Raw genomic sequence first — 21,175 nt, forward strand, 5'->3', positions numbered from 1 at the left:
AGGCAGAAACTTGAGAGCAGATGTTTTCAGGGAAATGCACAGCAGAAATGTGGCAAATGTTACCAGGTCGCCAGGAAAGAGCTTAAGAATGAAATTAGGAGAGCTAGAAGGGACCATGAGAAGGCCTTGGTGAGCATGATTAAGGGAAATCCCAAGGTGTTCTACAAATATGTGAAGAGCAAGAGGGTAAGCCACATGAGAATAGGACCAATCAGGTGCGATAGTGGAAACGTGCATGGAGTCGGAGGAAGTAGCGGAGGTACTTAATGAATACTTTGCTTCAATTTTCACTACAGAAAAGGATCTTGGCAACTGTGGAGATGAAACACTTGAGCATATAGATATTAAGAAAGGAGATGTGCTGAAGCTTTTGAAAAGCATTAAGTTAGATCAGTCATTGGGTCTGGATGAGATATACCCCAGACTACTGTGGGAAGCGAGGGAGGAGACTGCTGAGCCTTTGGTGATGATCTTTGCATTATCAGTAAGGACAGTAGTACCACCGGAGGGTTGGAGGGTTGTAAGTGTTGTTCCCTTGTTTGAGAAAGGGAACAGAGATAACCTAGGAAATTACAGACCAGTGAGTCTTACTTCAGTAGTGGATGAGTTGTTGGAGAAGATCCTGAAAAGCAGTATTTATGAGCATTTGGGGTAGTCAATATGGCTTTGTCGAGGGCAGGTCATTCCTTACGAGCCAGACAGAATTCTTTAAGGATGTAAAAAACCACACTGATGAAGGCAGACAGTGGATGTAGTGCATATGGGTTTCAGTAAGGCATTTGATAAGATTCCCCATGAAAGGCTCATTCAGAAAGTAAGGAGGCATGGGATCCAAGGAGACCTTGCTTTGTGGATCTAGAACTGGCTTGCCCACAGAAGGCAAAGGGTGGTTGTAGATGGTTCATATTCTGCATGGAGGTCAGTAACCAGTGGTATTCCACAGGGTTCTGTTCTGGGAACCCTCCTCTGTGATTTTTATATGACCTGGATGAGGAAGTAGATGAATGGGCTAGTAAGTTTACTGATGACACAAAAGTAAGGGGTGGTGTGGATTATCTGGAGGATTGTCAGAGGTTACAGCAGTATATTGAAAGGATGCAGAACTGAGTTGAGAAGTTGCAGATGGAGTTCAACCCAGATAAGTGTGAAGTGGTTAATTTTGGTAGGTCAAATTTAAAGCAGAATATAATATTAATGGTGCGACTCATGGCAGTGTAGAGGATCAGCGAGATCTTAAGAAAGTGTATGTTATGCTGGCCTTCATCAACCATGGGATTGAGATCAAGAGCCATGAGCTGATGTAACAGCTACTTAAGACCTCAGTTAGAGCCCACTTGGAGTACTGTGTTCATTTCTGATCACCTCACTAAAGGAAGGATGTGGATATTATAAGAGAGTGCAGCGGAGATTTACAAGGCTGTTGCCTGGATTGAAGAGCATGCCTTATGAGAATAGGTTGAGTAACTTGGGGCAATAGAGGATGAGAGATAGACAATAGACAGTAGGTGCAGGATTAGACCATTCGGCTCTTCTAGTCAGCACCGCCATTCACTGTGATCATGGCTGATCATACACAATCAGTACCCCGTTCCTGCCCTCTCCCCATATCCCTTGACCCTGCTATCTATAAGAGCTCTATCTAATTCTCTCTTGAATGCATCCAGAGACTTGGCCTCCATTGCCTTCTGGGGCAGAGCATTCCACATATCCACCACTCTCTGGGTGAAAAAGTTTTTCCGCATCTCTGTTCTAAATGGCCTACCCCTTATTCTTAAACTGTGGCCTCTAGTTCTGGACTCACCCATCAGCGGGAACATGCTTCCTGCCTCCAGTGTGTCCAATCCCTTAATAATCTTATGTGTTTCAATCAGATCCCCTCTCATCCTTCTAAATTCCAGTGTATACAAGCCCAGTCGCTCCAATTTTTCAACATATGATAGTCCTGCCATTCCGGGAATTAACCTTGTGAACCTACGCTGCACTCCCTCAATAGCAAGAATGTCCTTCCTCAAATTTGGAGACCAGAACTGCACACAATACTCCAGGTGGGGTCTCACCAAGGCCCTGTACAGCTGCAGGGCCTCTTTACTCCTATACTCCTATACCCCTATACCCCTTGTTATAAAAGCCAGCATGCCATTAGCTTTCTTCACTGCCTGCTGTACCTGCATGATTGCTTTCATTGACTGATGTACAAGAACACCTAGATCTCGTTGTACTTCCCCTTTTCCTAACTTGACTCCATTTAGATAGTAATCTGCCTTCCTGTTCTTGCCACCAAAGTGGATAACCTCACATTTATCCACATTAAACAGCATCTGCCATACATTTGCCCACTCACCCAACCTGTCCAAGTCACCCTGCATTCTCATAACATCCTCCTGACATTTCACACTGCCACCCAGCTTTGTGTCATCAGCAAATTTGCTAATGTTACTTTTAATCCCTTCATCTAAATCATTAATGTATATTGTAAACAGCTGCGGTCCCAGCACCGAACCTTGTTGTACCCCACTGATCACAGCCTGCCATTCCGAAAGGGACCCGTTAATCGCTACTCTTTGTTTCCTGTCAGCCAGCCAATTTTCAATCCATGTCAGTACTCTGCCCCCAATACCATGTGCCCTAATTTTGCCCACTAATCTCCTATGTGGGACTTTATCAAAAGCTTTCTGGAAGTCCAGGTACACTACATCCACTGGCTCTCCCTTGTCCATTTTCATAGTTACATCCTCAAAAAACTCCAGAAGATTAGTCAAGCATGATTTTCCCTTCATAAATCCATGCTGACTCCGACTGATCCTTCTACTGCTATCCAAATGTGTCATAATTTCCTCTTATAATTGACTCCAGCATCTTTCCCACCACTGACATCAGGCTAACCAGTCTATAATTCCCTGTTTTCTCTCTCCCTCCTTTCTTGAAAAGTGGGACAACTTTAGCCACCCTCCAATCAGCAGGAACTGTTCCTGAATCTATAGAACATTGGAAAATGAATACCAATGCGTCCGCGATTTCTAGAGCCACCTCTTTAAATACCCTGGGATGCAGACCATCAGGTCCCGGGGACTTATCAGCCTTCAGACTCAACAGTCAATCCAACACCGTTTCTTGCCTAATATAAATTTCCTTCAGTTCATCTTTTACCCTAGTTCCTTTGGCCACTATTACATCTGGGAGATTGTTTGTGTCTTCCCTAGTGAAGACAGATCCAAAGTACCTGTTCAACTCATCTGCCATTTCCTTGTTCCCCATAATAAATTCACCTGTTTCTGTCTTCAATGGCCCAATTTTGGTCTTAACTATTTTTTTGCTATTCACATACCTAAAGAAGCTTTTACTATCCTCCTTTATATTCTTGGCTAGTTTACCTTGTATAAGATGTATAAGATGACATGATAGAGGTGTATAAGATAATGAGAGACATTGACCATGCAGATAGCCAGAGGCTTTCTCCCAGAGCTGAAATGGCTAACACAAGGGGGCATAGTTTTAAGGTGCTTGGAAGTATGTACGGGGGGATGTCTGAGGTAAGTTTTTCCACACAGAGAGTGGTGGGTGTGTGCAATGCACTGCCAGCGACAGTGGTAGAGACAGATGCAATAGGGTCTTTGAAGAGACTCTTAGATAAGTACACAGAGCTCAGAAAAATAGAGGGCTATGCAGTAGGGAAATTCTAGGCAGTTTCTGGAGTGGGTTACATATTTGGCACAATGTTGTGGGCCAAAGGGTCTGAAATATGATATAGATTTCTATGTTCTATGGTCACAACCTTCCTTCATATGGATGGAATTGGATGCACGTCAGCTGTGGCTGGGTTTGCAGGCCATTGCTTCCTATAAAGTGAAACCTAACATCATAAATGATTGTGATGCTTTACTCTCAGCTGAGCTCAATCCCTTTTATGTGTGCTTTGAAAGGGAGAACAACACTACACCTGTGCAAATCCCTCCAGCATCTGGTGGCCCAGTGAATTCTGTCTCAGAGGCTGAAGTCAGAGTATCTTTCAAGAACATAAACCCTTGCAAGGCATCAGGCCCTGATGGTGTACCTGGTGGGGCTCTGTGCTAACCAACTGCCAGGAACGTACAACGATACCTTCAGTTTCTCACTGCTGCAGTCAGAGGTTTCCACCTGCTTTAAAAGGGTGACAATCATACCAGTGGCATTCACAACTACTGTGATAAAGTGCTTTAAAAGGTTGGTCATAGATAGAATCAACTCCTGCTTAAGCAAGGACCTGAACCACTGCAATTTGCCTATCACCACAATAGTCTACAGCTGTAAAAATCTCACCGGCTCTACCCACAACTTCAAATCACCTGGACAATAGCAAAATATATGTTAGGCTACTATTTACTGACTACAGTTCAACACAATCGTAACCTCAGTTCTAATCAACAAGGTCCAAAATCTGGGCCTCTGTACCTCCCTCTGCAACTAGATCCTTGACTTGCTAGCCAGGAGACCACAGTCTGTGTGGTTCAGAATAACATATCTTCACTGAAAAGCAACACTGTTACACCTCAAGGATGCGTGGTTAGCCCACTGCTCTACTCTCTCTACATTCAGATTTGTACAGCTGGCACAGCTCAAACTATCTACAAACATCTGTAACTTTGCCAGTGACACAACTATTGTTGGCAGAATTTCAAATGGTGATGAAGAGGAGTACAGGAGCAAGGTAGATCAGCTAGTTGAGTGGTGTCACAGCAACAAACTTGCACTCAATGTCAGTAAGACTAAGGAATTTATTGTGGACTTCAGGGAGGGGAAGTCGAGGGAGCACACACCAGTCTTCTTCACGGGACCAGAAGTAGTTTCAAGTACCTGGGTGTCAACATCTCTGAGGATCAATCTGGGGCCCAACATATTGATGAAATTACAAAGAAGACAGACAGTGCCTATATTTCATTGGGAGTTTCAGGAGAATTTTGCATGTCATCAAAAGACACTCGCAAATTTCTACAGTTTACCATGGAGATCATTCTAACCGGTTGCATCACCATCTGGTATGGAGGGCCTACTGTACAGGATAGGAAAAAGTTGCAGAAAGTTGTAAATTCTGCCAGTTCCATCATGGGCTCTAGTCTCCCCAGCATGTGGAACCTCTTCAAAAGGCAATGCCTCAAAAATCTGGCATCCATCATTAAGGACCCTCATCACTTAGCATGTGCCTTCTTCTCATTGTTGACCCTATTGTATCCACCTCCACCACAGTCGCCGGCAGCCCATTCCATGCACTCATCACACGCTGTGTAAAAAACTTACCCCTAACATCCCCTCTGTACCTACTTCCAAGCACCTTAAAACTGTGCCCTCTCATGTTTGCCATCTCAGCCCTGGGAAAAAGACTCTTGACTATCCACACGATCAATGCCTCTCATCATCTTATACACCTCTATCAGGACACCTCTCATCCTCTATTGCTCCAAGGAGAAAATGTCATGCACCCCAATCCAGGCAACATCCTTGTAGATCTCCTCTGTAAACTTTCTATAGTTTCCACACCCTTCCTGTAGTGAGGTGACCAGAACGGAGCACAGTCCTCCAAGTGGGGTCTGACCAGGGTTCCATACAACTGTAACATTACCTCCTGCTCTTGAAATCAATCCCACGGTTGATGAAGGGCAATGCACCACATGCCTTCTTAACTACACAGTCAATCTGCGCAGCAGCTTTGAGTGTCCTATGGACAAGGACCCCAAGACCCCTCTGATCCTCCACATTGCCAAGAGTCTTCTCATTAATAATATATCCTGCCATCATTTTAGGCCTACCAAAATGAACCACCTGACACTTATCTGCATTAAACTCCAACTGCCATTTCTCAGCCTAGATTTGCATCCTATCAATGTCCTGCTGTAACCTTTGACAGCCCTCCACACTATCCACAACACCCTCACCTTTGTGTCATCAGCAATTTTACTAATCCATCCCTCTACTTCCTCATCCAGGTAAGTTATAAAAGTCATGAAGAGAAGAGGTCCCAGAGCAGATCCCTAGGGCACATCACTGGTCACCAACCACCATGCAGAATATGACCCATCTACAACCACTCTGCCTTCTTTGGGCAAGCCAATTCTGGATCCACAAAGCAAAGTCCCCTTGGATCTCGTGCCTCTTTACTTTCTCGATAAGCCTTGCATGGGGTACCTTATCAAATGCCTTGCAGAAATCCATATACACTACATCTACTGTTCAACTTTCATCAATGTGTTTAGTTACATCCTCAAAAAATTCAATCAGGCTCATAAGGCACAACCTGACTTTGACAAAGTCAAGCTGACTATTCCTAATCAAATTATGCCTCTCAAAATGTTCATAAATTCTGCCTCTCAGGATTTTCTCCATCAACTTACAAACCACTGAAGTAAGACACACTGGTCTATAATTTCCTGGGCTATCTCTACTCCCTTTCTTGAACAAGAGAACAACATCTGCAACCTTCCAATCCTCCAGAACCTCTCCCATCCCCATTGATGATGCAAAGATCATTGTGAAAGGCTCAGCAATCTTCTCCCTTGCCTCCCAGAGTAGCCTGTGGTATATCTCATGCTGTTCTGGTGACTTATCCAACTTGATGCTTTCCAAAAGCTCCAGCTCATCCTCTTTCTCAATGTCTATACACTCAAGCTTTTCAGTCCGCCCTAAGTGATCCCTACAATTGCCAAGGTCCTTTTCCATAGTGAATACTGAAGCAAGGTATTCATTAAGTACCTCCACTATCTCCTCCAGTTCCATATACACTTTTCCACTGTCACACCTGATTGGTCCTATTCTTTCACATCTTATCCTCTTATTCTTCACATACTTGTAGAATGCCTTGGGGTTTTCCTTAATTCTGCTTGCCAAAGCCTTCTCATGGCTCCTTCTGGCTCTCCTAAATTCATTCTTAAGCTCTTTCCTGCTAGCCTTTTAATTTTCTAGATCTCTATCATTACCTAGTTTACACCTTGGTTCCTGTACCCTACCTTTCCCTGTCTCATTGGAACATACCTATGCAGAACACTACCCAACTATCCCCTGAACATTTGCCACATTTCTGCCATACATTTCCCTGAAAACATCTGTTCCCAATTTATGCTTCCAAGTTCCTGTCTGATAGCTTCATATTTCCCCTTACTCCAATTAAACACTTTCTGAACTTGCCTGCTCCTATCATAAAACTGGGGGCAGAAAATTCCAGAGACGAAATTTCTTCTCCTCAGTTTTAAATGACCAGCCTTTACTTTGTAGCTACTAGTGGAAACATCTCAATCACCCTATGAAGTCCCCTTAGGATTCAATATGTTTGTATAAGGTCACCCCTCATTCTTCCAAAATCAAGAAATACAAACTCAAACCTTCTAACTGCTCTCGAGAGGACAACCCTCTCAACCCAGGAATTAGTTTGATGAATCTCCTTTGGATTGCCTCCAACGCCACTATATACTTTGGTTTTAGGCACTGAGACCAAAAATACATGGAAAATTCCAGCTCACCAACCCTCTATACAACAGTAACAAAACATCCCCATCTCTAAACTCCAACCCTTTAAAATAGCCTAAAAACCTTGTGCCTCCTTAACTACATTTTAGATCTGTCTGCACTAGAAAACCTAGAGCCCTGTGAACTTCAATCATTTGCAGTCTCTCTCCACTTCGTTGGTATTAGGGAGGATTTTCTTGGGGGATCATCCAGTGAGGCTACATGGGTGGAACTCAGCAATAATAAGGGGATAATCACTTTTTTTCCTCATTTTCCCCTCCCCTCCTACTTTCAAATCTCTTACTATCTTTCCTTTCAGTTAGTCCTGACGAAGGGTCTCGGCTCGAAACGTCGACAGTGTTTCTCCCTATAGATGCTGCCTGGCCTGCTGCATTCCACCAGCATTTTTTGTGTGTTGCTGGGATAATCACTTTAATGAGATTGTGGTATAGGCCCCTCCAATTAATCCACAGGAATGGGAACAGCAAATATGCAGCAAGATCACCAGTGGCTCTATTAGGGTTGTAATAATGGATAATTTCAACTTTGCTTTAGACTGCCATATACAAATGGTTTGCATGGGGTGGAATTTATTCAATATGTCCAAGGAAATTTTCTAAAATAATATGTAGATTGCCCTACTAGAGAGGGGCAAAACTAGATCTCCTATTGAGAACTGAGGCAACCCAAATGACTGAAGTGTCAGTGGGTGAGCACTTTAGGAGCAATGACCATAGTTCTATTAGTATTAAGATAGCTATGGAAAACGATAGGACCGGTCCACAAGTTAATGTCCTATGTTAAGGCAAGGCAGATTTTGAAGGTTTTGGGCAGGAACTTGCAAAGGTTGATTGGGAGAGGCCGTTTGCAGGTAAAGGGTCATCTGGCAAATGGAAGGAATTTAAAAGTGAGTTAAGGAGAGTTCATGGACTGCATGTTCCTTATTGAGTGGAGGGCAAGGCTGACAAGACTAGGCTCATCATTATTTATCATACATTAATCATATGGATGAAAATGTAGCTGGTATGAATCCTAAGTTTGCGCATGACACTAAAATTGGTGATGTAGAGAATAGTGACGAGGGTTGTTATAAGATTACAATGGGATCTAGATAACTTCCTTAAGGGAAATCTTGTCTGACATTTGTTCGAATTCTTTGAGGAAATAACAAGCAGGATAAACAAATGAGAATCCTGCTTCTATCTTATCTATCCCTTTCATAATTTCATAAGTTTCTATAAGATCTCCTCTCATTGTTTGAATTCCAGCGAGTACAGTCTCAGGTGACTCAATCCCTTCTCATAGTCTAACCCCTCATCTCTGGAATCAACTTGGTGAACCTCCTGTACACTGCCTCCACAACCAGTATATCCTTCCTCAAGTAAGGAGACCAGAACTGCATGCAGTACTCTAGGTGTGGCCTCACCAGTACCCCTGTACAGTTGCAGCAAAACTTCCCCACTCTTAAATTCAATCCCTCCAGCTATGAAACCAACATTCCATTTACCTTCTTGATAGCCTGCTGCACCTGGAAACCAACTTTTTGTGATTCATGCACAAGCTCTCCCAAATCCCTCTGCACAGCAGCATGCTACAATTTTTTACCATTTAAATAATAATCTGTTCTTTCATTTCTCCTATCAAAGTGGTTGACCTTGCATTTACCAACATTGTACTCCATCTACCAGACCCTTACCCACTCACTTAGTCTATCTATATCTCTCTGCAGACTCTCCTGTATCTTCTGCACAATTTGCTTTTCCACTCAATTTAGTATAATTAGCAAACAATACACTCGGTCTCCTCTTCCAGATCATTAATATATATCATGAACAGAAGCAGGCCCAGCTCCAACCCCTGTGGTACACTGCTCACCACTGATTGCCAACCAGAGTAACACCCATGTATCCCAACTCTCTGCTTTCTATTAGTTAACCAATCCTCTATCCATGCTAATATATCAATTCCAACTCCTTGCATCTTTACCTTATGGATCATTTTTTAAAAAAGGTAATAGGGAGAAACCTGGGAACTATAGACCGGTGACTCTTATGTTGGTGGTCTGCAAACTACTGGAAAGGATTCTTAAGGATAGGATCTACGAGCATTTGGAGAAGTACAGTCTACTCATGGATAGTCAACATGGCTTTGAAAGGGAAGACTGTGCATCACGAGCCTGATTGAGTTTTTTGAAAAGGTAACAAAAGAAATTGATGAGGGTAGGGCCGTGGATGTGGTCTACATGGACTTTAGCAAAGCATTTGACAAGGTCCCTCATGAGAGACTCATCCAGAAAGTCATAAGGCATGGGATGTGGAACCTTGGCTGTTTGGATAAAAAATTGGCTTAAAGGAAGAAAGCAGAGGGTAGTTGTGGAAGGAAAGTATTCTGCCTGGAGGTCTGTGACTAGTGGAGTGCCGCAGGTATTTGTCCTGGGAACCCTGCTATTTGTGATTTTTTATAAGTGACCTGGATGTAGGGGCGGAAGGATGGGTGAGTAAGTCTGTGGGTGACGTGAAGATTGGAGGAGTTGTAGATGGAGCTGTAGGTTGTTGGAGGTTACAAGAGGATATATATATAGGCTGCAGAGTTGGGCAGAAAAATAGCAGATGGAGTTCAATCTGGACCAGTGTGAGGTGATGCATTTTGGAAGGACTAACCAGAAGACTGAGTACAGGATTAATGGTCAGTTACTTAAGAGTGTGGATGAACAAAGGGACCTTGAGGTTCAAATCCATACATCCCTCAAGGTCGCTGCACAGGTTGATAGGGTTGTTAAGAAGGCCTATGGGTTGCTAGGCTTCATTAACAGGAGGATTGAGTTCAAGAGTAGAGAGGTCATGTTGCAACTCTACAAATCTCTGCTGAGACTGCACTTAGAATATTGTGTTCAATTCTGGTAACCTCATTATAGGAAGGATGTGGAAGCGATGGAGAGGGTGCAGAGGAGATTTACCAGGATGTAACCTGGATTGGAGAATAAGTCATATGAAGTAAGGTTAGCAGAGCTGGGACTTTTCTCTTTGGAGCGTAGAAGAATGAGAGGCAACTTGATAGAGGTCTACAAGATTATGAGAGGCACAGATAGGGTGAATAGTCAGCACCTGTTTCCCAGGGCACCAATAGCAAACACCAGAGGGCATAGGTACAAAATTAAGGGAGGGAAGTTTAGGGAAGACATCAGGGGTAAGTTTGTTTGTGTCTTTTTTAATAAATACACAGAGGGTTGTGAGTGCCTGGAATGACTTACCAGGGATGGTGGTGGAGGCTAAAACATTAGTGGTATTTAAGAGCCTCTTAGACAGACACATGGATGAAAGAAAAATGGAGGGCTATGTGGTAGTGTGGGTTTAGTACTTTCCTTTTAAGGATTATATGGGTCAGCATAACATGGAGGGCTGAAGGGCCTGTACTGTGTCGTAGTGTTCTATGGTTCTAAGTCTTTTATGTGGCACCTTATCAAACACCTTATCAAATAAATAACGTCCATCTGTTCCCCTCTATCCACTGCTCTCATTCTATCCTCAAAGAACTCCAGTAAGTTTGTCAAACAGGACCTGCCTTTGCTGAATCCATGCTGCGGCTGCCTAATGGATCCATTTCTCTCTAGATGCCTCGCTATTTCTTCATTAATGATAGCTTTAAGCATTTTCCCAACTATAGATATTAAACTAACTTTTTGCCAACTTTTTGCCTATATCCTTTTTTGAACAGTGGCGTGACGTTCGCTGTCTTCCAATCCATGGGGACCTGCCCAGAGTCCAGAGAATTTTGGTAAATTATCACCAAAGCCTCTACTACAACTTCTGCCATTTCTTTCAATACCCTGGGATGCATTCCATCAGGACCAGGGGACTTAACTGTCTTCAGGCCCACAAGTTTGCTCAGCATTACCTCTTTCATGACAGTTATTGTATCGAGGTCCTCACCTACCAATGCATCCATAACATCTCTCTTTGGCATGTTAGATGTGTCCTCCACATGACGACCAACTCTTGTCGTGCGAGGCCCCTTGGGTAAGAGTGACCATAATATGGTGTAATTCTTCATTAAGATGGAGAGTGACAGTTAATTCAGAAACAAAGGTTCTGAACTTAAAGAAGGGTAACTTTGAAGGTATGAGTCATGAATTAGCTAAGATAGACTGGCAAATGATAGGATTGAGGCAGGAAATATGTTCCAGATGTTGGGAGAGTCCAGTACCAGAGGGCATGGATTGAGAATAAGAGGTCAGTTATTTAAAACAGAGTTGAGGAAGAGCTTCTTCTCCCAGAGAGTTGTGGAGGTGTAGAATGCACTGCCTCGGAAGACGGTGGAGGCCAATTCTCTGGATGCTTTCAAGAAGGAGCTAGATAGACATCTGATGGATAGGGGAATCAAGGGATATGGGGACAAGGCAGGGACTGGGTATTGATAGTGAATGATCAGCCATGATCTCAGAATGGCGTTGCAGACTCGAGGGGCCGAATGGTCTACTTCTGCACCTATTGTCTATTGTCTATAAATGATACTTCAAGGGTTGACGGTGGATATGCAATGGCAAGCATTTAAAGATCGCATGGATGAACTACAACAATTGTTCATCCCAGTTTGGCAAAAGAATAAACCAGGGAAGGTAGTGCACCCGTGGCTGACAAGGGAAATTAGGGATAGTATCAAGTCCAAAGAAGAAACATATAAATTAGCAAAAAAAAAGCGGCACACCTGAGGACTGAGAGAAATTCAGAGTCCAGCAGGGGAGGACAAAGGGCTTAATTAGGAAAGGGAAAAAAGATTATGAGAGAAAGCTGGCAGGGAACATAAAAACTGATTGTAAAAGCTTTTATAGATATGTGAAAAGAAAAAGATTGGTCAAGACAAATGTAGGTCCCTTACAGTCAGAAACAGGTGAATTGATCATAGGGAACAAAGATATGGCAGACCAATTGAATAACTACTTTGGTTCTGTCTTCACTAAGGAGGACATAAATAATCTTCTGGAAAAAGTAAGGGACCGAAGGTCTAGTGAGATGGAGGAACTGACGGAAATACATGTTAGTAGGGAAGTGGTGTTAGGTAAATTGAAGGGATTAAAGGCAGATAAATCCCCAGGGCCAGATGGTCAGCATCCCAGAGTGCTTAAGGAAGTAGCCCAAGAAATAGTGGGTGCATTAGTGATAATTTTTCAAAACTCCTTAGATTCTGGATTAGTTCCAGAGGATTGGAGGGTGGCTAATGTAACCCCACTTTTTAAAAAAGGAGGAAGAGAAAAACCAGGAAATTATAGACCGGTGAGTCTGACATCGGTGGTGGTGGGGAAAATGCTAGAGTCGGTTATCAAAGATGTGATAACAGCATATTTGGAAAGAGGTGAAATCATCGGACAAAGTCAGCATGAATTTATGAAAGGAAAATCATGTCTTGTAGCGACCCATTTCCTGGCACATCCGAACCTGCTCACAATTAGATAGCCTGCGGGGGTTTGCGAGCACAGAGCTTTGAAGCCTCTGCGCCACGGGGGGCAGGTTGAGGGAGGCTTAAAAGTGAGGCTGAGGATTTTGAATAAAGTTTTTTCCTTCGACTGCAGTTATCGACTCCGTGTCGTAATTTTAGCGCTGCGTGTAGCACCCCGCTACAATTGGTGACCCCGACGGTCCAAACGATTTTTGGACCAGAAATGACTGGCCTCTGTTCATGCGGTTTTGTTGAAACTGCCGGGTTTCTGGACACAGCAACCGAACCTATGGTTCCAGCAAGCCGAAGCCCAATTCCACGTTCGCCAGATCACCTCAGAAGACACCCGCTACTACTACGTGGTGAGCTCCCTCGACCAGGACACAGCGGGCCAGGTCGCGGAGTTTGTACAGTCGCCCCCAGCAGACGGCAAGTACATGGAATTCAAAGCCCTGCTCCTCAGGACTTTCGGACTCTCACGGTGCGAGCGGGCTGCCCGTTTACAGCACCTGGATGGCTTGGGCGACAGACCTCCATTGGCTTTAATGAATGAGATGTTGTCTCTGGCCGATGGACACACACCCTGCCTCATGTTTGAGCAGGCATTCCTGGAGCAGCTGCCCGAGGACATACGGCTGCTGCTGTCCGACGCGGATTTCAGTGACCCCCGGAAGGTGGCAGCCCGGGCGGACTTGCTGTGGAACGCCAAAAAGGTGAGCGGGGCGTCCATCGCACAGATCTCCCAGCAGCAAATCAGTCCAGGCCCGGCCGCAGAGCCCACCAACCCCCGGCCCAATGAACACTGGTGCTTCTACCACCAGCAGTGGGGCGCAGAAGCCCGCCGTTGTCGCCCGCCCTGCAAGTTTCTGGGAAACGCAAGGGCCAGCCGCCGCTGATGGCTACGGCGGCTGGCCATCGGGATAGCCTCCTGTATGTGTGGGATAGAAGGTCGGGACGCCGGTTTTTGGTCGATACTGGTGCCGAGATCAGCGTTTTACCTCCGACGAGTTACGACACCCGCAGCAGGGCACCGGGTCCCCCCCAAGGGCCGTGAACGGCAGCACAGTAAGGACCTATGGCACCCTTCAGGTGCAGCTACAGTTCGGCTCCAGCCAGTTCACGTGGGACTTTACACTGGCCACCGTAGCCCAACCGCTTCTGGGTGCAGATTTTTCCTGTCCAGGAAAAGACTGGTACACGCCGAGACCTTTCAGACGTTCTCCCTGGGTGCAGCCCAGTTGCCAGCCCCTCACCTCGGCTCCATCACGCTGTCCAACAACGACTTCACCAGGGTCCTGGCGTATTTCCCATCGGTTCTGGCACCGCAGTTCACAGCGGCCATGCCCCGACATGGCGTACAGCACCACATCCCGACACAGGGACCACCCCTCCACGCCCGTGCTCGGCGGCTTCCCCCGGACAAGCTCCGACTGGCGAAGGAGGAGTTCCAGAGGATGGAGGAATTGGGGATCATCCGGTGGTCCGACAGCCCATGGGCCTCCCCCCTGCACATGGTGCCCAAAGCGACGGGAGGCTGGAGACCGTGCGGCGACTACCACAGGCTGAACGAGGCTACCACACCAGACTGCTACCCTGTGCTGCACATTCAGGACTTTGCAGCAAACCTGCACGGCGCACGGATCTTCTCCAAGGTAGACCTCGTCCGAGGGTACCATCAAATCCCGATGCATCCTGACGACGTCCCCAAAATGGCTCTCATCACCCCGTTTGGCCTTTTTGAGTTCCTCCGCATGCCGTTCGGCCTGAAGAATGCCGCACAGACGTTCCAGCGGTTAATGGACACGGTGGGACGGGACCTGGACTTCGCGTTCATCTATTTGGACAACATCCTCATAGCCAGCAGCAGTCGTCAGGAGCATCTGTCCCACCTCCGTCAACTCTGCGCCCGACTGAATGAGTAAGGTCTTACAATCAACCCCGCCAAATGCCAGTTCGGACTCGATACCATTGACTTCCTGGGCCACAGGATTACTAAAGACGGGGCAACCCCTCTGTCCGCTAAGGTAGATGCGGTCCGCCACTTCCCCCGACCCACCACGATCAAAGGCCTTCAGGAATTCGTAGGTATGGTCAATTTCTACCACCGCTTCCTCCCTTCAGCTGCCCGGATCATGCGCCCCCTGTTCGCCCTGATGTCGGGTCCGAGCAAGGACATTACCTGGGACGAGCAGTCCGCCGCCGCTTCGTTCAAACGAAGGAAGCTTTGGCGAACGCCGCAATGGTAGTACATCCCAGAATGGACACCCCTACCGCCCTCACAGTGAACGCATCTAACACGGCAGTCGGTGGGGTGCTGGAGCAACTCATCGCAGGTCGCTGGCAACCCCTGGCGTTTTTCAGCAAACACCTGCGGCCACCCGAGCTCAAGTACAGTGCTTTCGACCGGGAACTGTTGGCGCTCTACCTGGCAATCCAGCATTTCAGGTACTTCCTAGAAGGTTGGCCCTTCACCGCGTTCACGGACCACAAACCGCTTACCTTTGCGTTTATGAAAGCGTCTGACCCCTGGTCGTCCCGCCAGCAACGCCACCTATCCTACATCTCTGAACACACGACGGACGTCTTGGGTAAGGACAATGTCGTGGCGGATGCGCTCTCTCGCCCTACCGTTCATGCCCTTTCCCAAGGGGTAGACTGAGGCACTGGCAGAGGCACAGCAGGCAGATGAGGAGATTCCGAGTTACAGAACCGCAGTCTCCAGTTTGCAGCTCCAGGACCTCCCCGTAGGCCCGGGTGAGAGGACACTACTCTGTGACGTCGCCACCGGCCAGCCCCGTCCCGTCGTCCCGACAGCCTGGCGGCGCCGTGTTTTCGACTCCATTCATAACTTGGCGCATCCCTCCATCCGGACGACTGTCCGGATGGTTTCCAGCAGGTTCGTTTGGCACGGACTCCGCAAACAGGTCAGCGAATGGGCCAAAACGTGCATGCACTGCCAGACGGCCAAGGTGCAGCGGCACATCAAAGCCCCACCGCAGCAGTTCCATCCCACCCACCGGCGTTTCGACCACATTCATGTGGATATCGTGGGCCCCCTGCCAGTGTCGCGCGGAGCGCGGCACCTCCTGACTATCGTGAACTGGTTCACAAGATGGCCAGAGGCGATCCCGCTCACCAACACCACCTCCGAATCTTGCGCCCGAGCCCTGATCACCACCTGGATATCTCGCTTTGGTGTACCGGCCCACATTACCTCCGACAGAGGCGCCCAGTTCACCTCCAGCCTGTGGTCAGCTATGGCCAGCCTTTTGGGGACTCAGCTGCACCACACAACTGCCTACCACCCACAGTTGAACGGGCTAGTGGAGCGTTTCCACCGTCACCTGAAGTCGGCCCTCATGGCCCGCCTGCGAGGAGCCAACTGGGCGGACGAGCTTCCCTGGGTCCTACTCGACATCCGCACAGCGCCCAAGGACGACCTGCACGCCTCGCCGGCCGAGTTGGTATATGGCGCGCCCCTGGTCGTCCCCGGGGAGTTCCTACCAGCCCCACGGGGGCAAGAGGAAGATCCCGCAGCAGTCCTGGGCAGACTACGCGAGAAGCTTGGTAACCTGGCCCCCATACCCACTTCACAGCACGGGCGGAACCCGACCTGTGTACCCAAAGACCTGCAGAACTGTAAGTTTGTGTTTGTACGAAGGGGCGGGCATTGGCCACCGCTGCAGCGGCCATACGAGGGGCTGTTTATGGTGCTCCAGAACAACGGGTCCACGTTCGTGCTGGACATTGGGGGGGAAGAGGAGGTTTTCACGGTGGACCGCCTCAAACCGGCCCACGTGGACCTGGCGCAACCGGCCGAGTTTCCGGCACCTTGGCGCAGAGGCCGACCTCCCAAGCAGGTTCCAGCCCAGACTGTGGACATTGGGGGGTGTATCGCCGGTTCTGGGGGGGGGGGGGGGGGGTTATGTGGCGACCCATTTCCTGGCACATCCGAACCGGCTCACAATTAGCCAGCTTTCTGGCTAAGGGAGATAGCCTACGGGGGTTTGCAAGCACAGAGCTTTGGAGCCTCTGCGCCACGGGGGGCAGGTTGAGGGAGGCTTAAAAATGAGGCTGAGGATTTCGAATAAAGTTTTTTCCTTCGACTGCAGTTACCGACTCCGTGTCGTAATTTTAGCGCTGCGTGTAGCACATCGCTACAGTCTGATGAATCTTATAGAATTTTTTGAAGATGTAACTAGTAGAGTGGATAGGGGAGAGCCAGTGGATGTGGTGTATTTAGATTTTCAAAAGGCTTTTGACAAGGTCCCACACAGGAGATTAGTGTGCAAACTTGAAGCACACGGTATTGGGACTATGATATTGATGTGGATAGAGAATTGGTTGGTAGACAGGAAGCAAAGAGTGGGAGTAAACAGGACCTTTTCAGAAAGGCAGGCAGTGATTAGTGGGGTACCGCAAGGCTCAGTGCTGGGACTCCAGTTGTTTCCAATATATATTAATGATTTAGACGAGCGAATTAAATGCAGCATCACCAAGCTGGGCGGCAGTGTTAGCTGTGAGGAGGATACTAAGAGGATGCAGGGTGACTTGGATAGGTTAGGTGAGTGGCCAAATTCGTGGCAGATGCAATTTAATGTGGATAAATGTGAAGTTATCCACTTTGGTTGCAAGAACAGGAAAACAGATTATTATCTGAACGGTGGCCAATTAGGAAAAGGGGAGGTGCAATGAGACCTGGGTGTCATTGTACAACAGTCATTGAAGGTGGGCATGCAGGTACAGCAGGCGGTGAAAAAGGCAAATGATATGTTGGCATTCATAGCAAAAGCATTGGAGTACAGGAGCAGGGAGGTTCTACTGCAGTTGTACAAGGCCTTGGTGAGACCGCTCCTAGAGTATTGTGTGCAGTTTTGGTCCCCTAATCTGAGGAAAGACATTCTTGCCATAGAGGGAGTACAAAGAAGGTTCACCAGATTGATTCCTGGGATGGCAGGACTTTCATATGAAGACAGACTGGATCGACTAGGCTTATACTCACTAGAATTTAGAAGATTGAGGGGGGATCTTATTGAAACGTATAAAATTCTAAAGGGATTGTACAGGCTAGATGCAGGAAGATTGTTTCCAATGTTGGGCAAGTCCAGAACGAGGGGTCAGAGTTTAAGGATAAAGGGGAAGCCTTTCAAGACCGAGATGAGGAAAAACTTCTTCACACAGAGTGGTGAATCTGTGGAATTCTCTACCACAGGAAACAGTTGAGGCCAGTTCATTGGCTATATTTAAGAGGAAGTTAAATATGGCCCTTGTGGCTAAAGGGATCAGGGGGTATGGAGAGAAAGCAGGTGCAGGGTTCTGAGTTGGATGATCAGCCATGATCATACTGAATGGCGGTGCAGGCTCAAAGGGCTGAATGGCCTACTCCTGCACCTATTTTCTATGTTTCTAAAATAGTCATTAAAAACAGCAGCCATTTCCTCATTACCAAATATCAAACTCCGCCTTCTCATTCTCCAAGGGACCTACATTCACTTTAGCCACCCTTTTCCACTTTATATAATTTTTAAAAACTTCTAGTTCTTCGTTGCTTTTTAAAGTTGTCCCAATCTTCCAGTTTCCCACTGCTCTTGGCAACTTTATATGCATGAGCTTTTAGTTTGATGCCTTCTTTTATTTCCTTAGTTATCCAAGGCTGGCTCACCCCACCCTTACTGCCCTTGCTTTTAACTGGAATATACTTTTGTTGAGCACCGCGAAAAATCCTGTTGAAAGTCTTGCACTGTTCTTCAGCTGTCCCACCATATAGCCAAATCCTCCCTTATCCCACTGTAGTCTCCATTGTTTAGGCATAATACACTGGTTTTAGATTACACTATTGCATCCTCCATTTGTACTGAGAAATTCAATCATACTGTGATCACTCTTTCCAAGAGGATCCCCAACTACAAGATCACTAATTTAACTGTCTCATTGCACAGGACCAGATCTAAGATAGCAAGTTAAAGTCCCCCATGATAACTGCTGTTCCATTCATACATGCCTCAGATATTTCTCTGTTTCTTGCCTGTGCCACTGTAATGTTATTATTTGGTGGCCGATAGACAACTCCCACCAATGATATTTTTCCCTTTACTATTCCTAATCTCGACCTAGATGGATTCAACATTTGGCTCCTTAGATCTTATATCATCTCTCACTATCACCCTGATTTCATCTTTAATTAAGAGCGCTAATTTACCTTCCTGCCTATCCTTCCATATTATCTGACATCCTTGGATATTTAATTCTCAATCCTCTCCACACTGCAACCATGTTTCTGTAATGGCACTAAATCATACCTCTTTGCACTGACTTGTGCCACAAGTTCACTGAACTTGTTTCGAATATGACGGGCATTCAAATAAAGTGCCCTTACACTCACTGTGCTTTTAAAATCTCGTAATCTTTTACTCTTCTGCTCTTGACTTTTCTTCACTCCATTCTTATGTTTCTCTTTTTCATCTTTTGCTTTTACTTTATCTTTATCCACACTTTTCTTTTTTTACTTTATCCATACTTCTCCAATCTGTTGAACCCACCCCTCCTACTATTCAATTTAAAGCCTTATCCACAGCTCTAGTTATGCGATTCACTAGAATCCAGGTTCCATCATGGTTCAGGTGGAGACTGTCCCATTGGTACAGCTCCCTCCTTCCCCAGTACAGGTGCCAATTTCCCATGAATTTAAACCCACTTCTCCCTAACCAATCCTTGAGCCACATATTTAACTCTAATCTTCTTGGTCCTATGCCAATTTGTATATGGCTCAGGTAGTAATCCAGAGATTACTACCTTTTTGGTTCCACTTTTTAATTTAGTCCCTAGGTGCTCAAATTTCCTCAGCAGAACCTCTTTCCTCATTCTACCTACGTCGTTGGTACCCATATGGACAACAACAACTAGATCTTTCCCCTTCCACTGCAAATTCCTCTGCAGGTGAGATAAGATGTCCTGAACCCGGGCACCAGGCAGGCAACACAGCCTTCGGGATGCTCTATCCTCACGATAGAGAATAGTCTATTCCCCTGACTATATTATCCCAATTACCACTACATTTCTCTTCTTTCCCCACCCCCCTTGAATGACTCCATGAATTACGGTGTCACAGTTAAGTTGCTTTTCCTTCCTACAGCCACCATCCTCATCCACACAGGGAGCAAGAATCTCAGACCTACTGGAAAAGCTCAAGGGCTGAGGCTCCTCCAGCACTGTCTCCTGGATCCCACTACCCGCCTCATTTGTCCCTGACCAGAGATTGAATTTGAGGCAGCTAAACAGAGAATTCAGGTAACTCTCCCCCTCCCTGATGTGCCACAGTGTTTGATGCTCAGATTCCAAGTCATCAACTTTGAGCCCAAGTTCCTCAAGTAGCCAACACTTGCTGCAGATGTGGTCACCAGGAACCACAGGAATAGGATCCACCAGCTCCCACATCATGCAGCTACAGCATATCACCTGATCCTGCATCATTTTTACTTTATTTAATTAACTGTAATTTAGTGACTTTTTATTCAACCACTACAAAAGCCTTACCTGCTGCTCACCTGTGCCTCTTCGCCAAATTCTCATGTTTCCACTCCTAGACTAATCCACTCACACAATGGCTGCTCTGCTATGACCCTGCTTTACTTTTACTTGCTCTTGCTAATGAATCACAAATCAATTGGTCTGCCATTAATGCACTGAGCCCCATGAAACAGTTCTTTTCTAAACTCTTCTCCCCGCTCTGTGCAAAGCTCTGTCTCTTTGAATTGATTGGTCCACTGTTAATTGGCTGAGACACACGAAATGCGTCTTTTTTAAACTCTTCTCTCTGACCTGTGCAAAGCTATCTCTCTCTTCCAATTGATTGATCCATCACTAATTTACATAAAATGAAATCAAGTTTATAGTACAGAAACAGGTCAGTTGTCCCAGTCGATTCAAGTATTACAAACCTATCCCACCTTTTCACATCCAACACCAATATACACTCTTGCATTTTCTCCTATGTGTATTTACAAGGCATCTCTAAAATAATATGAAGCAAATACTATATTTTTCCCTCTCCCTTGTGCTTACCTTTGTTGTGTCGTACAGTATCAGGTTTAATTGCCACCAATGTATGCTCAACGGGAAAGAAAAACTGTAACTCCTTCACTGCCGTTTCAATGTCCTGACTCCCATGTAGTTGGTTAAATGGATTATCTTTGTATGCGAACCTTGCTATCAGGCTAAGAACAGAATAAGGAATATATAAATAATTAACTTGGTTCAGAATTTGATGAAACAG

The 21,175-nt window shown here is 46.2% G+C and overlaps 1 protein-coding gene across 1 annotated transcript in view; it reads right to left on the reverse strand.

Annotated features, from left to right (window-relative positions):
* LOC132403705 (thioredoxin domain-containing protein 6-like) overlaps positions 1-21,175 on the reverse strand; it is an 87,705-nt gene that overhangs the window by 19,772 nt on the left and 46,758 nt on the right. Inside the window, exon 5 of the mRNA XM_059987338.1 lies at positions 20,965-21,116. Within this exon, the coding sequence (XP_059843321.1) occupies positions 20,965-21,116 (152 nt within the window). The remainder of the gene's footprint in view (positions 1-20,964; positions 21,117-21,175) is intronic.

This window comes from Hypanus sabinus, chromosome 1 (genome assembly GCF_030144855.1).
Source record: "Hypanus sabinus isolate sHypSab1 chromosome 1, sHypSab1.hap1, whole genome shotgun sequence".
Taxonomy (NCBI): domain Eukaryota; kingdom Metazoa; phylum Chordata; class Chondrichthyes; order Myliobatiformes; family Dasyatidae; genus Hypanus; species Hypanus sabinus.